General features: G+C 49.1%; 1 protein-coding gene across 1 annotated transcript in view; it reads left to right on the top strand.

Annotated features, from left to right (window-relative positions):
* Positions 1-2073: 2073 nt before the first annotated feature.
* Parp1 (poly(ADP-ribose) polymerase 1) overlaps positions 2074-22202 on the top strand; it is a 31307-nt gene continuing 11178 nt past the window's right edge. Inside the window, exons 1-12 of the mRNA XM_021198603.2 lie at positions 2074-2300; positions 6962-7127; positions 9967-10082; positions 11541-11755; positions 12933-13035; positions 15842-15958; positions 16829-17005; positions 19069-19216; positions 20468-20608; positions 21148-21387; positions 21574-21642; positions 21864-21996. Coding sequence (XP_021054262.1) covers positions 2181-2300; positions 6962-7127; positions 9967-10082; positions 11541-11755; positions 12933-13035; positions 15842-15958; positions 16829-17005; positions 19069-19216; positions 20468-20608; positions 21148-21387; positions 21574-21642; positions 21864-21996 — 1745 coding nt within the window. The 5' untranslated portion in view covers positions 2074-2180. The remainder of the gene's footprint in view (positions 2301-6961; positions 7128-9966; positions 10083-11540; positions 11756-12932; positions 13036-15841; positions 15959-16828; positions 17006-19068; positions 19217-20467; positions 20609-21147; positions 21388-21573; positions 21643-21863; positions 21997-22202) is intronic.

Raw genomic sequence — 22202 nt, forward strand, 5'->3', positions numbered from 1 at the left:
AGAGGCCTCATGTTTGCTCCTCAGTACCCACGATGGGTAACTCACAACCCCCTGTCACATCAAGTTTCAGAAGTTCTGATACCCTCTTAGCTTCTGAGGGCACAACCACATCTGGGGTATATATCCACACAAGCACACACACATATATACATAAACAAAAATAAATCTAAAAAAGCCTTGGGATTTTTCTCAATAATATTAAGAGCTAGACATAGTGGCACACACTGTAATCCCAGTACTTGGGACAACAGAGGCAGGAGAATCACGATTTCGAGGCTAACCTTGGCTGTATAGCAAGGTAAAGATAAGTCTGGTTCCGTGAGATTCTATGTCTGAAATATATGGTGTGTGTGTGTGTATGTTTGTCTGTCTGTGTGTACATATTTATAACTTATAATATGTAATTTAGAAAAAAAATTTTTAAGCTGTCTTGGCTTCCTTCCTCATCGCCATGATACAATAATATGACGAAGGTGAGTTATGGAGAAAGGGTTTATTTTACTCTTAGTCCAGCATGGTGGGGAAGTCAAGGCAGCAATGGCTTGAAGTAGCTGCCACATCAAATCATAGGAGCTGGGTTCGATTCCCAGTCTCTGCATGGCAGCTCACAACCATCTGTAACTCCAGTCAGGAGATATGAAAACGTCTTCTGGACTCAGCAAACACCAAACACGCATGATATATAAACATTTACACAGGCAAAACGTGCCTGCAATTCACACGTTGTAATTTGGTCTGGAAGATTTTCTGTTTTTTAAGTCTGGGATAGCCTGGCCTGCCTGGTTTAGACCCTCTGCAGCAAAGGATCATCAGTTACGAGGCCAAGTGGAAGGACCCCACTCCCTGGACTAAATTAGGGAACAGCCATGTGTCCTGTCTCTCTCTCTGCCGTGACAGGGTCTCACCAAGGGAGGGCAGGGTTAGAAAAAGAGCAGAGACAGAGGCAGCACAAAGCAGATACCTGGAGCCAGCTCATACCTGCTGAATCAGGAGCGATTCATGGACAAGTAGGCCACAGCTCACCAGCCAGTTTGCTGCCAGACATGCAGTTTACCCACACTTTAGAACACAGGCAAGTGGATCTCTATGAGTTTGAAGCTGACTTCACCTTCATGGCCAGCCAAGGCTTTATAGTGAGACCCCGCATCACACTCATACTTATTTTAAAAAAGGGCTGGGCGGTGGTGGCGCACGCTTTTAATCCCAGCACTTGGGAAGCAGAGGCAGGTGGATTTCTGAGTTTGAGGCCAGCCTGGTCTACAGAGTGAGTTCCAGGACAGCCAGAGCTACACTGAGAAACCCTGTCTCAAAAACAAAAACCAAAACAAAAGACCAACAATGTTAAAGATTGTAGTGCTGCATTAAATAACAAGATCTAACAGCAGCAAGTTCAACAATACCTATAACTTCAATTGTGGATAACCTTAAATATTTTGGGATCTCCCCATGAAAATATCTGTTGCCGAAGATGGTGTTACATTCCTTTCATCCCAGCACTTAGGAGGCAAAGGCACATGGATCCCTGTGAGTTCAAGGCTAGCCTGGTCTACAGAACAAGTTCCAGGACAGCCAGGGCAACACTGAGACACCCTGTGTTAGAGCGGGGAAGGGGGGGGATGAGAACACACGACATCTGTTGCAACTACTGCCAACTGTCACAGGTTCTGCTCATTCTCTTGGAATTTATAGTTATGCATTTAAGTTTACTAAGAATGAAAAATCAGGTTTTAGTGGGTTTTCTATGCCAGCAATGTGGAGGCTGCAAAGCAGAATACTCTTAGGGTCAGCAGGGTTCACTCCAGACATACCTAGAAAAAAATGCAAGTGGGTGAGGTGGAATTATTTAGGCGAACAAAAAACCCTTTCTGGGACAAACCGACAAAAGAGGTGGCGCCTGCAGATTCCTCGGGTCCCCGCCCCGGCCCCTTCCCAGAGGCAGAGAGACCAGCGTGCACAGGCGCAGTCGCGCCGGGACCCAACCCCCAGGACACGTGCCGAAGCCCCGCCCTATGAGCTGAGGGCCCGCCCTTCGCGCGCGGGCTTGGGGGCGGTCCCGCCGCCAGGCATCAGCAATCTACCCTGAGCGGAGGCGGCTCCGCTCGCTTGCGGGGAAACCGACACGTTAGCGGAGCGCACCTTCGGCGGCGGCGTCCGGCTGCCGCAGCGGCACGAGAGGGAGGATGGCGGAGGCCTCGGAGAGGCTTTACCGAGTGGAGTACGCAAAGAGCGGGCGCGCCTCTTGCAAGAAATGCAGCGAGAGTATTCCCAAGGACTCCCTCCGCATGGCCATCATGGTGCAGGTGCGGCGGGGCCGGGCCGGAGGCGCAGGGCGGCGCGGCCTGGGCGGCTCTGTGGGCTCCGGGCCGCCTCACTCCCCCTGCGGCGCAGCGGAACCGGGAGAGAAGGGCGGGAAAGACCCGCGGCGCTGCCGCCGAGGGCCTTGAGGCCCACCGGGCCGACCGACATTGCGCTGACCCTGCAAGAAAAGCCCGGGAAGTAAGAGCATCTGGCTTAAGTGCCTCTTGCTTTGAAAAGACAAGGGGCCTGCCTCTTCGCTGGGTCTGGATGGTCGCAGAGTTTTTGTTTATTTCACTGCCATCTCTTGGCGTCGGGGTGGAGAGTGTGCGCGCGGTCTTTGAAGCTGCTCTGATTTGGGCCTATCTTGTCCCGGAAGATTTTTGTCCTCCGTGAATACAGAAGATTTTTTTACCCCCTTCTTCCTTAAGCCTATTTTTGATTATCCTTTTAACATCCGCTCACTCTCGGTATTTCTATTTTAGTTATGCAAAGCAGTGCCATTTCTTTACAGTGCGTTCGCTTTGGGCCTGATTTCTACTTGGAAATAGCATTTTCTCCAAACTTCCCGAGGTCTCGGCGCTTTCTGCAGCTGTCTGGTCTTTTCACTAACGCTTCCGAGATGGTCAGGAGGTGGTGGGATCACGGGTCCTGGCGTTCCAGTGGCTGCTGCCTCCTAGGCTTCTGGTTTTGCTGATTCCTTCCTGTCTTTGCAAGCGTGTTTCTCACCTGCCCTGTTCCCACCTCCTCCAGACACTCGGTTACCCAAGCTCACACTGCTAATGGTCAAGGCAGTTGATTTCCCTTGCTCTCCAGCTGCAGTAATGTGTTTTAGAAGAGGCAGGCTAGCCCTCAATGGGGCTTCAGTACTTAAGGGGGGAAGAAGACATTCACTCAGTGGTTATCAAGATATCACACCGCTTCTGTTACTTCTCCTTATGGGAAGAACTGAAGCTGTCATCTTGGTGCCCTTGGAGAGACTGCTGAGCTCAGCATTGTTGCTTGACACAGTTCTCATACATTCTGTACATACTTATTAAGCAGCAGATAGGCACTGCGCTAGTGTCTATAATTATCATTGGTGACAAAAATTTCGGGAACTGCTAGGCACATCTTTGTTGCTTGCATTTATGACTGGACGAGGAACCCACCCTGGGCTCCTGCTAGGTTAAGGGGGTGTGGGAAGGATTGATAAGCCTTGCATCTAATGGCACTGAGTGCCAGGCAGAATGCCCTGGGGAGGAGGAGCCCAAGATATCCCAGTCAAGTGTGGGAGCTTGATTAAGAGTTTTTATTCACAGAAGTGAGACAGGAAGATGGAGATAGCTAAAATTTGAAGGACAGTTGAAAGCCCTGTTTCCCACTGAGGTCTTTGAACTTTACCCACAGTCCCCTCCTCCCTGTGAGAGGATAAATAGAGCTCTCTGGGCTTAAGAGAAAACAAATTTACATCCTTGCCAGTTTATAGATTAAACCATTATTCCCTCTGTCTTGAATATAGCAGGAAAGCAAATTGTCTTCGGCTTATATTTTCATATTATTTATGATTGGGGATTCCTCAATTGTAGCTGCTATGAGAGGGGCATTAGTAAGGTGTAAAGTAATGGTATCCGCAGACGTAGGTTGCTTGGTTTTGAGACCAGATTTCAGGGCTGATGTCTGGTGCTTCGGCCTCCCTCCATCCTGGAGTGCTGAGAATTCTTGGCCTGCCTGTACTGCCACACCCAGCCTTTCAAATGGTTTTGTTTGGTTTTTTGGGATCTGGCTTACTGTTATCCTGCTGGCCTTGAACTCACAGAGATCTGCCCGCCTCTGCCTCCCCAGTGATGAGATTAAAGTCGTGTGCTACCACACACCTGACCTTCGAACCGACCCTTCCATACCTTAACAGATTTTATTAGGCACCTGTACTAGCCAGAGAATGGCCACCCTGTGAAAGATGACCCCCAACACTGCCTAGGAAGAGAGGGAAAAGGGGGGTTGTGGGTAGGCTGAGGCTGACCTAAATAACCTAAAGAACATTCAAGGCTCCCCCTCCTGGGTTTTTTTTTGACTGTGAAAGAAACTTATTCTGAGTGAAGGTGTCTGTGCTCTTGCTCTTCCTTCCTTAGTTGAGCTTGGGAGTTTAGATCTGAGTTTAAAGCTGGTCTTTTGCGCTGAGCTTGGGATGGCCAAGAGAAACCTGTTTTTGTTCTAGAACTTGAATTTAAATACCTTCTTTTACATTTGTATGAGAGGATTGTTCTCTGAGCTTCTGATAAGCAGATATTTTTGTGCTGGGTGAGGGAGGGCCTGGGCCCTCTGGCTGCTTAACTGTGAGGCAGAGGGATGACCCTGGGAGGAACTGAGGATTTGAGCATTCTCTGAGCAGGGCCGGCTCCCTCCCTCCGGCAGGGCTCTTGGCCTGCCTTACCTGGAAGAAAATGGTGAACCTTGTGGTTGTTGGGGGCTGGGTCTAAGTCCTAGATTCTGTACCTGGCCTATTTCATGCCTCCTAGGTAGAGACGAACAACTTAGGATGTCGGCTGTTCCCATCAGTCCTCCCCAGGCCTTGGCATGGTCAGGGCTCTGTTTTTCTTATGGAGTATGGACTTCTCTGGTTTTGTTTTTTGTTTTTGTTTTTTTTAAAGATTTATTTATTTATTATATGTAAGTACATTGTAGCTATCTTCAGACAGCACCAGAAGAGGGCATCAGATCTCATTACAGATGGTTGTGAGCCACCATGTGATTGCTGGGATTTGAACCCATGGCCTCTGGAAGAGCAGTCAGTGCTCTTAACCCCTGAGCCATCTCTCCAGCCCTTGTTTTGTTTTGTTTTTATTTATATTTTTATGTACATGAGTACACACTGTAGCTGTACAGATAGTTATGAGCCTTCATCTGGTTGTTGGGAATTGAATTTAGGACCTCTGCTCGCTCCGGCCAACCCTGCTCGCTCAGGCCCAAAGATTTATTTATCATTATACATAAGTACACAGTAGCTGTCTTCAGACACACCAGAAGAGGGCATCAGATCCCATTACGATGGTTGTGAGCCACCATGTGGTTGCTGGGATTTGAACTCAGTCAGTGCTCTTACCCGCTGAGCTGGTTTTGTCCATGGCACCCAGTCTGGGGGCAGTAGGTGTTTGTTCTTGCAGAGCCATAAGTATAGGCTGAGGCAGGCGGCATAAGCCATTTGTCACAAGGGCTCGGGGATCTGATGGAGTGTTGAGAGCCAGAAGCTGAGTCCGCTCAGAAAGGCCATTTATTATCTGGTCAAGGGACCATCTTTTGCTGCCGTTCCCCGCCCTTCCTCTTCTCTCTGCCTGGCTGGGGACAGATTCTGTCTGAGTGTAATACTGCCCTGAGGGCAGCAGTGGATAGGGCCTTGAGATGCCTGAGGAGGCTGGCAGAGCTCCCTCCTTTGAGGAGCCTGCAGGAAGGAGCACCTGATTACTATTGGGTCACCTAGGCAGATCTTGCCTTACTTTTTAAAGTTTTTAAATGAGTGTTTTGCCTGCATGTTTGTCTGTGCATCTCCTACCTGGTGCCAAGAGAAGTCAGAAGATGTCAGATCCTCTGAGACTGGGGTTACAGATGGTTGTGAACGACCTTATGGGTGCTAGGAATAGAACCCAGGTCCTGTCTGTGATGGAACAACTTAGCCACTGAATCATCTCCTCAGCCCTCTGCCTTGCACTGTAATGTAACTAAAAGGAGGCCGACTCCAGCCTGAAGCTTCAGCATCTCTCTTCAATACTGCTTATGTGTTTTCCCTCTCTGCCCTTTGAAGCAGCCCTCACCTCAGTGGGTCAGAAGGCAGTTCGTGTTAAGTAGCTCTTCTGAAGTTGGGATGGGGAGAAATTGGTATCAGATTCTTGTCCCATCCGCCTCACTGTGTCTCCATTGTTGCCACTGTGAAGTGCTGCTGCTGTCTTCCCAGGGGCATGGCCTGTGAAGGAAGGGTACCAGGAAACTGGGTTAATGTCACTGTCTCCCTCATCTCGGGTTGTCATTATCTCTAAAACAGGCAGTCCTGGGTGCAGAGCCTCACAGGAGAAGAAAACACCTGAAGTGGCCCAGTGCCTTTACCTCAGGCACATTGGGGGATCGGGTGCTTCCCTGAGGCCAGTATTAGCCTATCTCCAATCTGCCTCACGCTCCTTGTTCCCCTTGCAGAAGCCATTCCTCTACTCACCAGTGCATGCATGCCTTGCTGTGCCTGCTGCTCTGCTGACACATTTTCTCTGCCTCATTCATTATCTAGGTCCTGTTACTTATTATTTTTAACTGCAGAGGTACTTAAGAGCCATTTCTGGGCCATCCAGTTCAAGTGCTGCTTCCTGGCTCTTCTAACAGGTCTAGGGGACTCTAAGATATTCTGTGTGTCACACCAGGCTGTGTGCAGTAAAGTCAGAATGCGGCACACACAAGGAACCGGGGTTACCCTGTCATTCTGAGACTATAGATTTGGGGATGGCCAGCCATAAGTTTTAGCTTTTAGGAAAATACCCAAGATGAGAAGCCAGAAGCTGTTTCTCATCCATTTGCAAGTCACTATGTGACCTGAGAGAGCATCAGGCTGTCTCAGGATGAACAGGACTCTGCTGCCTGGGCTGGGGGCAGGATTGTGGCCTGCATGGAGACTAACGGCCCCTCACCTCTGCTTTATGTCCCTTAGTCACCCATGTTCGATGGTAAAGTCCCACACTGGTACCACTTCTCCTGCTTCTGGAAGGTAGGCCACTCTATCCGGCAGCCTGACGTTGAGGTGGATGGCTTCTCTGAGCTGCGCTGGGATGATCAGCAGAAGGTCAAGAAGACGGCAGAGGCTGGAGGAGTGGCAGGTATGTAGCCAGGGGTTCAAGAGCTGTCTGTCTGCTGAGTTGCTTCTGTGGCTCCTCCTCAGGACGCATTGACTATTGCGTGAGGTTTGGTGTTTTATCTCTCCAGATGCTGGAAAGTTAGTCTTTAAGCTTGCATGGTTCTTTTTTTTAATAGGTTTTAATTTTTTATTTTATTAGTAGTGTGTGTGTGTGTGTGTGTGTGTGTGTTAGTACATGTACACGTGTATGGTACAATATGCGTGTGGAGGTTAAAGACAGCTTTACTGAGTTGGCTCTCTCCCATGGGCTCCAGGAATTGAACTCCAGATCGCCAGGTTTGCATAGCATGTGCCTTATAAGCCAGCTTTAGGAAAACTGAGAGAAATACGAGAGCAAAGTGCTCCCATAGCCAACCCCACCCCCACCAGTGCATCAATGTCCTTTGCTGTTGTGTGTTCTGTGGGCTTGGATGGATGGATGGATGGATGATGTACCTACCAATGATGCCTTCCAGGTCCTGTACATGGATGGTACCCAGGAGGAAACCTCTGCCAATTCCTTCCTCCTCCTTAAAAACAAACAAAAAACAGACCTTAGGAAAGCAGATCTTTGTGAGTTCAAGGACAGCCAGTGGTATGTAAGGAGACCACATCTCAAAACAAATAAATACAGACGGCAGAGCCAGCATTCCTCCTGCCTTCGCTTCCTGGGTGCTGGGATTACAGGTGTGCACCTTCAGCCCCTGGCTTCTGTTCTGACTTCTAGCTTTGTGGGTTAGAGATGCCTCGGTTTAGTTTCAGGGAGAAGAGGAAATCTATGCACTTTCTTCTCTGCTGCCTCCTTCAGCGTGATGCCCTTGGTCCTGCTCTGCTGCCGAACGGAACCGTGTCCCTTTGTTTAAGCACCTCACTTTGTTTGTCCTGTCCTCTGTTGGTGACTCTGGGTAGTTAATTGCATTCCAGCAAGCTTTCTAATACTGATAAGGTTTGAGTGTCCTTCATCCAGAAATCAGAAGTGCTCCAATGTGGAGCTGTACGCCACCATGGATAGAGAATTCCACACCTGATTTCATGGCAGTGTTGGAGTTAATGATAGACAGGCTAGAACTGCTGTGCGCCCATACCTCAGGCTGTGCAGATAATGTATCTGAAACAGATGAATTTCATGTGTGGACCTGTAGCCCATCCTGTCTGTCTCCAGGATGGTTTATGTGTATGTGCGGTTACTTCAAAAGTCAAAACAAAATCCTACACTCCCGAAGAGCTCTGTTACCAAGCCTTTTACCCAGGGGGCACTCAGCTTGAAGCTTGTTGTGGTTTCTTTTTTCTTTTTAAACTTTAGATTTATTTTACTTTATGTGTATGAGTATTTTGCCTACCTGTTTGTACCTGGTTCTCATGGAGTCAGAAAAAGACTTCTGATCCCCTTGGACTAGAGTTCTGGAATGCTGTGAACTACCATGTATGGGAATTGAACCTGGATCCTCTACAAGAGTAACAGTCACTCTTAGCCACTGAGCCATCTCCCCAGCCCTCCGTGGTGATTCCAGTGTGGACTTTACTCCAGAACTTTCAGTGCTTCACCTCTGAAGGACCTCGTAAACACACGGGTTATGGCTGCTACTGTCTCCCAGTCTGTGGCTCGCCTTTCAGTTTAATTGTCAATTTTCACATTTATTTATTTATATGTGGGAAGGGGTTGCACCCATGTATGGTGATTCTCTCCTAACGCCCACTGGGTCCCAAGGACGGAACCTGGGCTTAAGTTAACTTGTGTTAGCTGTAAGGAAGCCAATGGGGGATTTTCCTGATGTCACAGCAGCATTTGTGAGGAATGCTCTGTATTAGTTACTTCTCTATTGCTGTGATAAAACAACATGACCAGGCAACTTCTAGAAGAAAGAATGTATTTGGGCCCAAGAGTCTTACGACAGAGAAATGTGACATCAAGTGGGAGGCACAGCGCCAGATCAAGAGCGTGAGCTGGAAACTGGCACAAGGCTTTAAACTCTCAGCAGCATCCTACCTCAGCAAGACTCCCTTCCCAAGCCTTTCCAGAAAGGACCATCTGGGGACCAACTCACATGCCCAAGATCATGGGAGACATTGGTCATTCAAACCATCTGACTTCCTTGTCTGAACCAGTTGACACCATCATCAGGACCTGTGTCTTTGGTTCACTTTGTCTTCCAGTTCCATGGTTCTGTTACTGTGGCTTCAAGAAGTTGTAACAGTACACAATGTGACTCCTCTCCTTCTCCTTTGTGGGTCCTTTGTAATTCCTCACAGATGTTAATAAAGCAGCTGGGGAGATGCTCAGTGTGTAAAGCACACCATGCAAGCATGAAGACGTGAGTTCGGATCCCCAACACCCTGGTCAAAAACCTGGCGTGGCTGTAGGGTTGGGGTATGTGCAGTGGAGACAGGCGGATCCCTGGGCTCACTAGACAGCCATCGAGCTAATTTGGTGATCTCTCTAGGTTCACTAAGAGACCCTGTGTCAAAAGGTAAGGTGGGGGCTAGAGAGATGGCTCACTGTTCACTGACTGTTTAGGGTAGACCTGAGATTGACTCCCAGCTCCCAACTGTCAGATATCTAATGCTGTCTTCTGGCACCTGCATTCATATACATCCACACAGACACAGAGAAACACATAATTTAAAGACTAAAGTAGGCCTAGGCTGTGCAGTGAAAATTAAAAGAAAAATTGGCCACGGTTGTTGCCAGTAGAGATGATTGTGGTCACCCAAAACACTGTCCTTGTGGGAAGGTCCTGGGAGAAGGAAGACACAAGCTTGGCATTTGGGGGCTGCAGCGCAAGGCTGCTGAGTTGAGTAGAAACGTGTGTTTGGTTCTGCAGGCAAAGGCCAGGATGGAAGTGGCGGCAAGGTGGAGAAGACATTGGGTGACTTTGCAGCGGAGTATGCCAAGTCCAACAGGAGCATGTGCAAGGGCTGCCTGGAGAAAATAGAGAAGGTATAGCTGTGGTCCGCTGCCTGCACTTCCCTGGTGCTTGTCTTGGGGGGATGGGGGGTACATTTCAGAGGAAAAGAATCACAACACAGAAATGCCTTGGAGGTGGGAGGTGACAGTTTCTTCTTCTGGGCAGGGGCCCTGGAAGAATCAGCATAGGTCTGCTCAGAAGTCAGCAGGCATGGGATAGTTCTTGTTTGGTGGTCTGAGGTTAGGTGGGTTATTCTGCTTCCAGCGTTCCTGTTTAATCAGAGAAAGTTCACAGACCAGCCTCCCTTGCCAACAGTTCTTGTCAGGTGGGGTGGATGACTGGCTGTGTTGCTGGGAACAGTAGGAGGGACGCCTATGCTGCCAGCGTTCCCTTCTCTGCTGCCATGATTGAATCAGCATTAGTTGTATTGTGAAGTGTGAGTCAGTTTTCTGTGTGGTAGATGATATGATGCCCAAGATGGTCCACCTGAGGTGGAGGAGGCTAATGTTGGCTCACGGTTCCAGGCATCTCAGTCCTGGTTCATCCCTTGGTCCTGTTGCTTTGAACCTGTCGTGGCATCCTACATGGCAGGAGCACGTGGCAAGGGAGGCCTGTTTAGTTTGTGGGATACAAAAGAGGAAGACCAACTTCTTAATATTAAATAGGCCTACTTCTACTACCTCTCAAGAAAGAGCGCCACAGTCTGGTGCTAGAAGGGCCTTTGAGAATGGTTCAAGATCTAAATGTAGCAGACACGAAACTGAGGAAAGTATAGTTGCTAAATGTCCTCACCTTTCCCCATTAGAAATTGGAGGCAAAAACTGTAGTCCTCTTGCCTCTGAGGGAGCAGCAGCTGCTCTATGTTCTAGAGTTTAGTCAGCCTTCGGTGCAGTTTTCTGAATTGTCAGGACCCCTGTTGGCCCAATTCTTTGCAGCTGCCTCACAGGTGGGAAACTTCAGGAATGTCAGTCATGCAAATTGTACACCTGGCAGATTGGCCAGAGCCAGCTCCTGTTTCTTGTTGCAGCGCAATCGGACCTTAATTATAGCAACCAGAGAGTCCACAGGAGGGTGAGGATGAACAAACAAAGTCCCTGTTGGGATAAGTTGCCACATTAAAGCCATCACAAGAGTATGCAATGCTACTGCTGTCCAGCAGCATACTGTGTCAGCATCTTAACCCATCACTGGGGAAGTGTTAGCATTCACTGTGTAGCACTCACGGGTACTTGTCTAAGTATAGGTATGTAGATAGTCATTTAGGATGTGTGAGCAAGGTGTCTTTATTAGCATAGCAGGTCGTGTGTCAGTCTCATAGAATGTGAGTGCTGGGGCCTAAGGGTACCTCACAGTCTGTGATGGTGTAAAACTCAGAACTTTTTGAGAGCTTTAAGCTGGCTACATGTGCCTTTGTTTGGACTCAAGGCCCTAGGTTAGCTGCTCCTTGTCCTGCCTTGTCATTCCTAGATACCTTATGATTTTCCCTACAGGGCCAGATGCGCCTGTCCAAGAAGATGCTGGATCCAGAGAAACCGCAGCTGGGTATCATTGACCGCTGGTACCATCCGACTTGCTTTGTCAAGAACCGGGATGAGCTGGGCTTCCGGCCTGAGTATAGTGCCAGTCAACTCAAGGGCTTTAGCCTCCTCTCTGCAGAAGACAAAGAGGCTCTGAAGAAGCAGCTCCCGGCAGTCAAGAATGAAGGGTAGGTGGGATGTGGTTAGGATATAGAGTTCTAGGGAAGCCTGTGAATTCCATTCCTAGGAGGAGGAGGAGGAGGAGGAGGAGGAGATGGAGGAAGCCAGGAGCTCTGGGACTATAGGAGCAGAGGCCATCAGCTGCTCCAGTACCCACCCACCAGCTCACTGGCCATGACATCTTCCCTCAGGCTTCTGAACCTCTCCTGACTCCTGCACCCAGATGTTAGGTACAGCAGACTATGCCACTTTTTCATACAAGATCACCCTTGTGGCCATCCAAGCTTCTTTGCACTGGTGATGGCTGTGCTTCCAAACCTTGTGAAGATCTGCATTTGTGTTCCTTTAACGTCGCCACAGTCACACAGCAGAGGCGTCTCTGTGTCTGGATCTCTGGGAGAATCATGACTGTTCACAAAAAGATGAACATATGGGCCCACATGTGGAATTGGCATCTAGAATGGGAAGGGCCTCAAGTCTCGAGTAGCTTATTAACGAGCATGTTGAGGGTCGTGGAACTGTACCGTGCTCATCAGCAACACCCATGCCACTGTCACCAAGCAGCTTCTTGCACTATTTGTGGTCCTAACACAGATTTGTTGAGAAGCACAGGTGGCTTTGAAATGTGAAGTGAGCAAGTCAGGCCAGTGGGTGAGGGTGCCATTGAACTGTCATTGAACAGCACAGGGTGCTGGGGTTCTCCAGTTGTCGTTATTTATGACATGATGCTGGAGAGGTGGAACATGCCCAGCTCTGTGCCTGATCTCGTTATCACCGTAGTCCTGCAAGTCTTGCTGGACTCTAGCAGGTGGCTTTAGAAAGTACCAGGGTGAACTCAGGCCTCGAGATCTGGGGAGCGGCTCTGTGTCTCACTCCAGGCTCAGTTCTTACAATTGTTTTTGGCTTTTCCTCAATTCTCTGTCACTGTGCCAGAGATGTGGGGTTTAGCATGAAGTGTGACCTGAGACCTCGGTCTGTCCTGGTCATCCTGGACACTAGGGTGAGCTCCAGGCCCCTCCTTATTGGCAGAAAAGGCCCTGAACGGCGTGGCCTCGCCTGGCTGTAGGTAGCACTTGTACCTAAGAGGGCAGGTGGGCAGCAGCTAACATGGCTAAAGTGACATGTCACCTGGTTGCATTGGGCATCGGTCTTGTGGGTTCTTATTAAGTTCTGCATTTCTTTCAGAAAGAGAAAAGGTGACGAGGTGGATGGAACAGATGAGGTGGCCAAAAAGAAGTCTAAGAAAGGAAAGGACAAGGATAATAGTAAGCTGGAGAAGGCCCTCAAGGTGAGTCCTCGGCTCCGTGAGAGATACCCGCTGACCCTGCTCACCGAGACCAGTGCACACGCTGCGTGGCTGCTTGTGACCCGCATGGCTCCTCTCCCTGCTTGTTCTCCTTGCTCATAGAAATCATTTTTATTTGGGTGAGAGAACACACGAGGCCTTGGATGGCGGGACCAAGCAATGTCGAATGTTTGTTCCGTGTCCTCCTGGGTGATACCTCTCTGGGTGAAATCATGCTGCTTCAGTCCCTTCAAGGCAGCGCATGGCTTCCTGCACCTACAGCCCACTCCTGAGTGCTGAAGACTGAGTCCACAGATGCCAGTTCTTAGCGCCGGCACCTCGGAAGGTCAACAGAGGAGAGCAGGCAGTGAAAAAGGAATCTCCACACTACACTGGTGGCCACTGACCAGGGAGGGCTCGTTAGTGTTGGGTACACTGTGTTAGAGCAGAGAAACAGTTACCATGTGTAGAATGCTGGGCGTTGGACAGCCAGACACAGCAGTCAGTCTCTTCTTGGGAACAAGATTTTTCAGGAGCTTGAGTTTGTGATTTGCAGCTTTTGCTAGTGGCTCAGTTATAAGCATTATGTGACATGGTTTTGACTGGTGGGGCCCTCTGCTTAAGTGTGAGTGATGTGTTTTTTTCCTTCTTGGTATAGGTGTTTTGCCTGCCTGTGTGTCTGAGTGGCCATGTGGATGTTGGGAATTGAATCCAGGTCCTCTGTAGGAGCCAGCAGTGCTCCTAACTGAGTCATGGCTCCAGTCATCCCCAGATTTGAAATGTTATTTTCACTTTCACATACTTGCATTTGCCTTTCAGTGGGTGTGCTGATGTTCTCTTTCCAGTGTTGCCAGTGATAAAAAGCGAGCCAGAAGTTTGAATTACCCTCTCAGCTCTTTTTTCTACTCCAGTCTGTCTCTGTAGGTCTCTGTCCTCAGCCATAAGAGAGAGAGAGAGAGGTCTGCTGTTTCCACGAGCCCTGTGCTCACAGGCCTTCTGGCCTCCCGCTGTGTGCCCTACCATGAGGAGTAATAAGAAGGATGTTGGTATTAAGAGCCCAGCACTGGAAGTGGGAAGCTTGTAGGTACCTCAGTCGGGGGAGTTAAAGTCTTTCCTTGGTGTTGATAGGGCCAGCGCTCTCCTTTCCATCTTAAGAGGTGCAGCCTGCTGCTTAACCCGCCTTGCCTGCTGTCTCAAGGAGGGTGGAGCCTGCCATACCTCCTGGCATATAGTTGTGAGAATGAATTAGATGCCACATAACACCAGCAAAGAGTAGGCACTATGTAGACATTGAAATCAAGATTTTAAAGTCCCAGTTCTAGAAGAGGTCGCATATATTCCTGCTTGAGCTTAAGTGCAGGGAAATCTACAAGTGGGTATTGGGAAAGATAATGGGGACCAGGAACTTCCAGTCTCTTCTGTCTAGACACCAGGACCCATGCAATAAGGGATCCAGTCTTATTTACAAGTGGTCTCCTTCATACTTTGCAAATGTTTTCTGAGAGCATTGCCTGGCTTTATTGTAATTGTAGGCTTTTCCATCCTTGTCCAAATTCCCTAAATAACAACTTCGCAATTGAATTATTTATGAATAAATGCCTAGGCCAAAAGTTTCAGCTAGTTCCCCTACTTTGTATCTTATTACCCTGTTTATTCTAAGTCCTGCCACATGTTACCTCTTCTTAGGTTCATCAGACCATCTCCATCAGCTAATCCCCTTCCTGCACCTGACTATCCCAGCATCCTCTCCTCCCACTGAAACTCCCATCTTCTATTCCTGCCTGAGCTGATAGGCCAACAGCTTTTTCTTTTGACAGGTGATGCTTCCATACAGTGCAGAAGAGATTCTCTGTGCTTTGTTTTGATGTGTACAGGAGTTTGCCTGTGTGTGTGTGTGTGTGTGTGTGTGTGTGTGTGTGTGTGTGTGTGTAAACCTGAGGGTGGAGTTGGTCAGGCTAGCCTTAGAGAAACAGCCAGCCCAGCCCCATCAAGGGTATGCAGAAGGAAGGAAGGGTCACTGATGGGCCTGGCACTAGGGGTAGAGCTTAGCCAGGAAGAACGCTGTCTACCTAGTCTAGTAACCTGAGTTGAGGTTTCAAAGTAAGTCAAGCATACATACATATTTTACGTGAATGAGTGTTTTATTTACCTGTGTATATGTTTATGTACCACATGCTTACCTGATGCTGGAAGAGGTCAGAGAAGGGCATCTAGATACCTGAGCCAAGTTAGGGATGGTGCTGTAAGCCTCCATGTGGGTGTTGGAGTCATGCTCAGGTCATCAGGCCAGCAGCAAGCGGCTTTACCCTTTGAGCCATTTTGCTAGCCCTCATTAACTCGTTTAAAGCCCAGCAAAGACTGAGCGAGGCAAGAGAATTTCTGTGAATTTGAGGGCAGCCTGGGCTACATAGTGAACTTCAGGCCAGCCCGGGTTCCTGAATGAGATTTCTGTCTCACCCCAGTCTCCCCCTAAAAGTTACCTCTTGGACTTTTTAAAGTATATAACCCAGACCTTTTATTATCCCAAAAGGAGGAGGCCTGATATACATAGGGAGTTTCAGGACAGCCAGTTACATAATAAAGGACCCTCCTCCCAAAGAAAAACCAAAACAACACCAGCAACAATAAAAAACAAGCTCTTGCATTGTGGAAGGAGAAAATCAACTCCCACATTCTTGGATCTCTAAACATGCCCTATGGAACATAGTGTACACGCATTAATAAAAGAATGTAACTTTTAAAATGTAAGGTAAGAAAGCTATTAAGATTTTGCCAAGAACTGATCTCAGTTTCGGGGTCTCATCCTCAGGCTCAGAATGAGCTGATCTGGAATATCAAAGATGAGCTGAAGAAAGCGTGTTCCACCAACGACCTGAAGGAGCTGCTCATCTTCAACCAGCAGCAAGTGCCGTCAGGAGAGTCAGCGGTGAGTGCCTTCTGCCGTGGGGGACACACAGGAGGCCCTGCAGGAAGTACAAGCTCCATGATGGTGTAGCTTATCTGTGCTGCAGGATATTTGATCACCACCACCCACCCCCCAAGATTATGTCATTGGCTTGGAAAAGCCTGTGGCTCATCCCTATCACACACCTTTCATCCAGGAGCTTTCTGTACTGTAAATAGGATTAAGTAAAGTCAGCCCTAGGTCAAGAGGTGGGCAAGCAACCAGATGACAGGAAGTAAACATAGGAAAAAAACATAGAATAAGAAGGAGTCGAGAGGACAGATAGAGGGGTATACGGAAGTAGAGGGCAGGGACATTGAGTTTGAGGGGTTTGTGAGATGGCGAGGTGTAGGAGAACTTCATTTTGGGACCTTGGCTGAGGAGGATGGTCTCCTGGGTGCTTTCTCTGCCTCTCTGAGCAGCAGATAAAATCTAATGTTAATGAGATTTTGTTAAAAAACAATCATGGTCACCGTTTCCTTCAGCCAGTAGGTCACCCCAGCCATACCATGCATTGCCACATACTTGTCCTGGTTTAGAACCTGGAGACGTACCAAGATGGGCAGCTGCTTTTGCCTTGGGTTTATTTCACAGTCTCCTGAGAACTGTTCTCCGCTGCTACATGTCCAGGGCTGCTAATCCCACCACGCACCAACTTGGGTCACTTGTGTGGCGCAGTGCTTGCTGTGCTTGCTGTAGGACCCTTCACTTGGAGATAAGGACTCAAAACATACAAAGCCCGGGCTGTGTTGTCACCTGGCACCTGGGCTAAGGTAGCACCCAGAAACAGCCTCTCAATCTGCATCAGTAACTGTCCTTTCCTGAGCCCTGGTCTCTGGCATGTTTCTTCAGATCCTGGACCGAGTTGCTGACGGCATGGCATTTGGGGCCCTTCTGCCCTGCAAGGAGTGTTCAGGCCAGCTGGTCTTTAAGAGTGACGCTTATTACTGTACTGGGGATGTCACTGCTTGGACCAAGTGCATGGTCAAGACACAGAATCCCAGCCGAAAGGAGTGGGTAACTCCGAAGGTAAGGTGGGGAGCTTCCTGAACTCTGTCAGCAGGAAACCATGGCTTCCTCCAGCTTCTGGACATAGCCATGCTGCATGTCACACAAGGTGACAGTCCATGTTTCTCACCTTTTCTCATATCAGGACTTAGGAGAGAGTTCTCTGTTCCACCCTCCCTCCCAGTCTTTCTCCACCTGTAGCCACTCTGTAGCCTGCCTGTTGTGCTCTCACCTTTAGAATCTCAGCCTGTCTGCTTTCCTCCCTCACATTGCATTGTGTGCCTTTTACTGCCTTTGGTGGGGACAGTTGTAAGATGACAGTGAATTAGCAGAATTAGCCATAGATGCAGAATGCCTGCTTATGTCTTTTGGGGTGGTGTTGCAAGATATGTTACAGTCTGGTGATGCTTGCTGTGGGGTTCATGACTATATTATTCCACCAGGTGCTTATCTCAGATGAAAAGTCAGCTCTGTGGTATCCCCTACAACCCTCGAGGCCCTTCCTGTCTCTACACCCCAGGTTCCCATAGGCTACTGTGTGTTGCCGGGCCTAGGCAACTCCGCTGCTTTGGCAGACCTGACAGGGCACTGCCTCCATATGCCCACCTCCTGGCTCTTAGCTGTACTCAGTTCAGACAGGGCTGCTTTCTTGAGGGCAGAAATCCTCTGTCTAACCTGCCTATGCTACACGGCATTGGTGAGGGTAAGTCTGAGGTGTCTGGCACCTTACTTACCATTCACTGAATGTGGGCACGGCTGGCAAAGTTACCTTTCGGTTTCTCTTCACCAGACGTCATCAAGTGGCCAACCTCCATAGGGCAAGGCCTACTGTAAGTCTCAGAATAATTATGATAATAATTAATGATTATGATAATAATTAGCAGTGAATGCAAGAGGGCTCACAGCAGGCTCTTCCCTAACGAGCAAGTGACTTATTAGCCTTGTCTCCTTTGGGAACCTTGAAGATCTGTCACTGGGTGCGTTTTGTTGCTTGGTTTTGGATCCTGCATACCCTCCCCACTATAAATGCCCTGCATCAGAGCAGTGCACCCTGAGAGCTGATGAGCCTACACTGACACAGCATCACCCAAAGCCCATAAATTACATTAAGACTCGCTCTTGGCGTTGTGCAACCTGTGGGGTTTGATAAACATAGAATGAAATGTACCCATCAGGAAAGTATCATTTACAACATCTGATCCCTAAGACTCTACGTGTTCTCTTTGTCTTTCCACTTCCAGCCTCTAGAAACCACTGATCTTGTCATCGGCGCCATTTTTTCCCATTTCTAGCACTTCTAGAATGTCCTGTGCAGCCTGTTAGGCTAGCTCCCTTTAATGGAGGAATGTGTGGTCGGGGTTCCCCTGTACCCGGGTAGTTCATTGGATTTTGATGTTCAGTAGTAGTTCATTGTCTCTCTATGTAGTCCTAGCTGTCTTAGGGCTCACTATGTAGACCAGGCTGGCCTCAAACCTACAAAAATCTGCCTGCCTCTTCCTCCCAAGTGGTAGGATTAAAGGTGTGCACTTGTCTGTCACCTACCCTAGCCCTGGCCTAAGTGTGCTACTCTTAGGGGCCTTTTAAGCCATGTGGCCGCCCCTGATAGCACATGATAGACACTTGAGAGAAGTGACTTGGGGACAGGGTAGTCCCAGTATACCTCCTAGGTCTAGTGAAGCTTCTCCCACTAAGTTGTCAGCTGAGGTTTTTATTTAGTTTTAAAATATTACCCTTAGTTGAGGAGGGGCCCATGTAGAGGCTGAGGAGAGCTTGTGGGGGATTCTTCACCATGCGGGCTCTTGGCAGCATGCACTGAGCCACCTCCATGGCATTTTGTTCCTAAAGGGTGAGGTTTCTCACCTAGGTCACCCGTAGTACCTGGATTATGTAAATGTAGGGGTGGGTCCTGTGAAAACATAATAGTATAATATGCTTCCTTCCTGGGAACTTTAAGCCTTTCCTATTTAATTATAGGGATTTTTAAAAAATTATTTAATTTCACAGGACAAATCCCACTTAGTCTATTGTAAATTTATTTTAAGAGACCTCTAATGTCGTTAAAACTAAAACTTAACATTGTTTAGGAATTCCGTGAAATATCCTACCTCAAGAAGTTAAAGGTCAAAAAACAGGACCGGATATTCCCTCCAGAGAGCAGCGCCCCAGCACCACTGGCACCGCCCGTCTCCGTCACCTCAGCACCCACAGCTGTGAACTCCTCTGCTCCAGCAGGTATGGCTCCGGGAGGGATTGTGACTGGGTTTGACCTCTGAACTGTGCCATGCTAGGACATAGCAGAATGAAGAGGATGTCCTGTGGTCCGTGTACTGTGCGGCTAACATTCCTTAGGGCATGTTCAGGGTATACAGCAGTGTAACATGCAACAGGTCCCCAGTCTCCAGGCCCACTGTCCTCCTTGTACCACCGACCATCGAGAGCCAGGGAGACCCTGGTCATGGGTAGACATGACCTAGGCCGCAGGAGCAGTGAAGTCAGTGCCTCGTTGGAAAGGAGAGTGCTGCTTGTTCCTTCAGGCCTGTGGAGACTCCTCCGCTGTAAAGGTGGAGGCTTGCTGGAGTGGGCAGGGGACAGGGTTCTGCTTCAGAGCACTGGGCCAGCTGCACCTAGTCTGCCCCTAATGGTTAGCTCATTACCCCAAGTCCTCTCCGCTGCTTAAAGCCTGGGGGCTGCATACACATGTGGTGGTCTGTAGGTTCTGCTTCTTCTTCCGTCTCCTTGCTTGCAGTTCACACCCAAATCAGAGATTTTGTTCTCTACAGAGACTTAAGTGAAATGCAGGTGATGTCCTCAATGTCTACTCCCTAGAAAGAACAGACAAGATCTCCCAGTTGTGAGATCCGAAGCAATGGCCTGTGGCCTACCTATAACCAGTGCTGTTTCTACCTCCACTCACAGAATGCTCCATCCTTACCAACCTGACAAGTTAGTGCTGTCACCAGCCCGACATTAAGGCTGGCCACCCTTTGCCTAGAACAACTTAGCTCAGTGTGACCATGCTGACAAGAAGTTTGATTTGCAAATAAGGACTGTGCTTTCTTACTCAGGAGTTAGGAGAAGAGAGCGTGAAGGGCTCAGAGCTCACCACCCACCTTCTTCTAGCCTTCTGGTCTCTCATCTCTAGATGTAGCCTTTCTAGTCTGCCCCCGAGCAGTCCCCGGGTAGCCAGCCTGGGTCACCTGTTCTGTGTGTGGCACCTACGCCCTACCCAGTGTTCTCGGTTGCAGAACTCATTGGTTGGGTTCTTGGGTTTGCTGCTCTGCCCTCTGTTTCCCCACTGCCTGTTGGCGTCTGTCTTCATAAAGTTTTCACAAAGAGAAAAGAGAGTGAAGACCAAGGCTGGCCAGGCTCTATGGCTTCTATGGTTTCTCCTAAAGCCAGCTGTTTTGTCTTGCCTCCATTCATCCTTTCCTGGGGGTCAGAGTAGAGTGGTCGTAGCCTGATGCTTCTGATCTCTTATCCCAGACAAGCCCCTGTCTAACATGAAGATCCTGACTCTCGGGAAGCTCTCCCAGAACAAGGACGAAGCAAAGGCCATGATTGAGAAACTCGGAGGCAAGCTGACAGGCTCCGCCAACAAGGCCTCCTTGTGTATCAGCACTAAAAGTAAGTTTAGCGGGCACGCGCCTATCAAATGCGGAGAGGGTTGGTGTGGCACAGCTAGGGTTCACTCTTCTTACCACTGTAGCCTGAAGGTAAAACTAGTATCTGTACTGTATTATTATATGTGTTCACAGTGGCTCGGTCCCGTAAGCTTACACTGCTCCCCAGCGCTCCATGGGATGTCCTGGGCTCCTTTGTAGGTAGGGTGGAGGTTATTACTTTGTAATCTGGTGATGGAGCCCAGGCCCACATTTATGTTATAGACTGTCCTGCTGAGTGTTGGGGGTCTGAACCTAAGAGTCCATTTCAGTTGCATGCCTCCTGATACCACACTCAAGGTTTAGAGAAGGAGGCCTTCCTTGGCTTTGCATATGCCAGGGGCAGCCAGGCAGGCGCTGGAGTGTGTCTGCTGAGATGAGGTTCAGCTATAGCTTGGGAGAGAAGTTGTTGGTAATGGGGTCATTGGCATTCTCGGGCGGTAGTGAGGTTGCGTTCAGCCTATTGTTGGGGATTTTCATGTCTCCCTATCTGGTTATAAACAGAGGAGGTGGAGAAGATGAGTAAGAAGATGGAGGAAGTGAAAGCGGCCAACGTTCGAGTTGTATGTGAGGACTTCCTCCAGGATGTGTCTGCCTCCACTAAGAGCCTCCAAGAGCTGCTCTCGGCCCACAGCTTGTCCTCGTGGGGGGCTGAGGTGAAAGCAGAGCCTGGTGAAGTGGTGGCCCCCAAGGGGAAGTCAGCTGCGCCCTCCAAGAAGAGCAAGGGTGCTGTCAAGGAGGAAGGTGAGGCCCCACTAACCTGCCTGTGACTTTTGTTCTGTGTCCCTAAGTGCTGCAGCGAGCAGTGTCCTTCAGTGTTAGCGCCCTCGGTGGCAGGTAGTGTGCAGGCGCCACGACCGTATGCCTCTAGAAACTCTTCTACCTTTGTCTTGGTTGAATCTTTAAGTTCCTCTGTCCTTTCCTTCTGAGGTGTCAACAAGTCTGAAAAGAGGATGAAATTAACTCTGAAGGGAGGAGCAGCCGTTGATCCTGACTCTGGTGAGTGGTCAGAGCGCCCCATGCACCCTGAGAGATTAGGAGATAGCTCTAGCCAGGGTAGCCAGAAGGGAGCAGGCCAGTCCTGGAAGCATGTGGGTCAGTGGGGACCTCTAAAGGTGGTGTGACAGGAAACTAAATGGGGACATGTAGGCCCACAGAACCCTCTGTTGCACCCTAGCCCTTCAAGGGAGAAAACTATAGAAGTTTTGCCTCTGGGGCAGGTCTGGAACACTCTGCACACGTCCTGGAGAAAGGTGGGAAGGTGTTCAGCGCCACACTTGGCCTGGTGGACATTGTGAAAGGGACGAACTCCTATTACAAGCTGCAGCTCCTGGAGGACGACAAGGAGAGCAGGTGAGCCCGGGCCTCACTGCAGGGCCTGGAGCAAGGGAGACCGTCATAACAACCCACACAGTGTTTGAAGTCTCCCATAAGAAGTAGCCACTACTAGCAGTCAGTTATGTTGCTGTGCTTAGCCATCACAGGGTAGCTTCACCAATCCCACTGGGCTATTCTTTTTTTTCTGTTTTTTTTTTTTTTTGTGTGTGTGTGTGTGTGTG

This window comes from Mus pahari, chromosome 5, assembly GCF_900095145.1.
Source record: "Mus pahari chromosome 5, PAHARI_EIJ_v1.1, whole genome shotgun sequence".
Classification (NCBI taxonomy): Eukaryota; Metazoa; Chordata; class Mammalia; order Rodentia; family Muridae; genus Mus; species Mus pahari.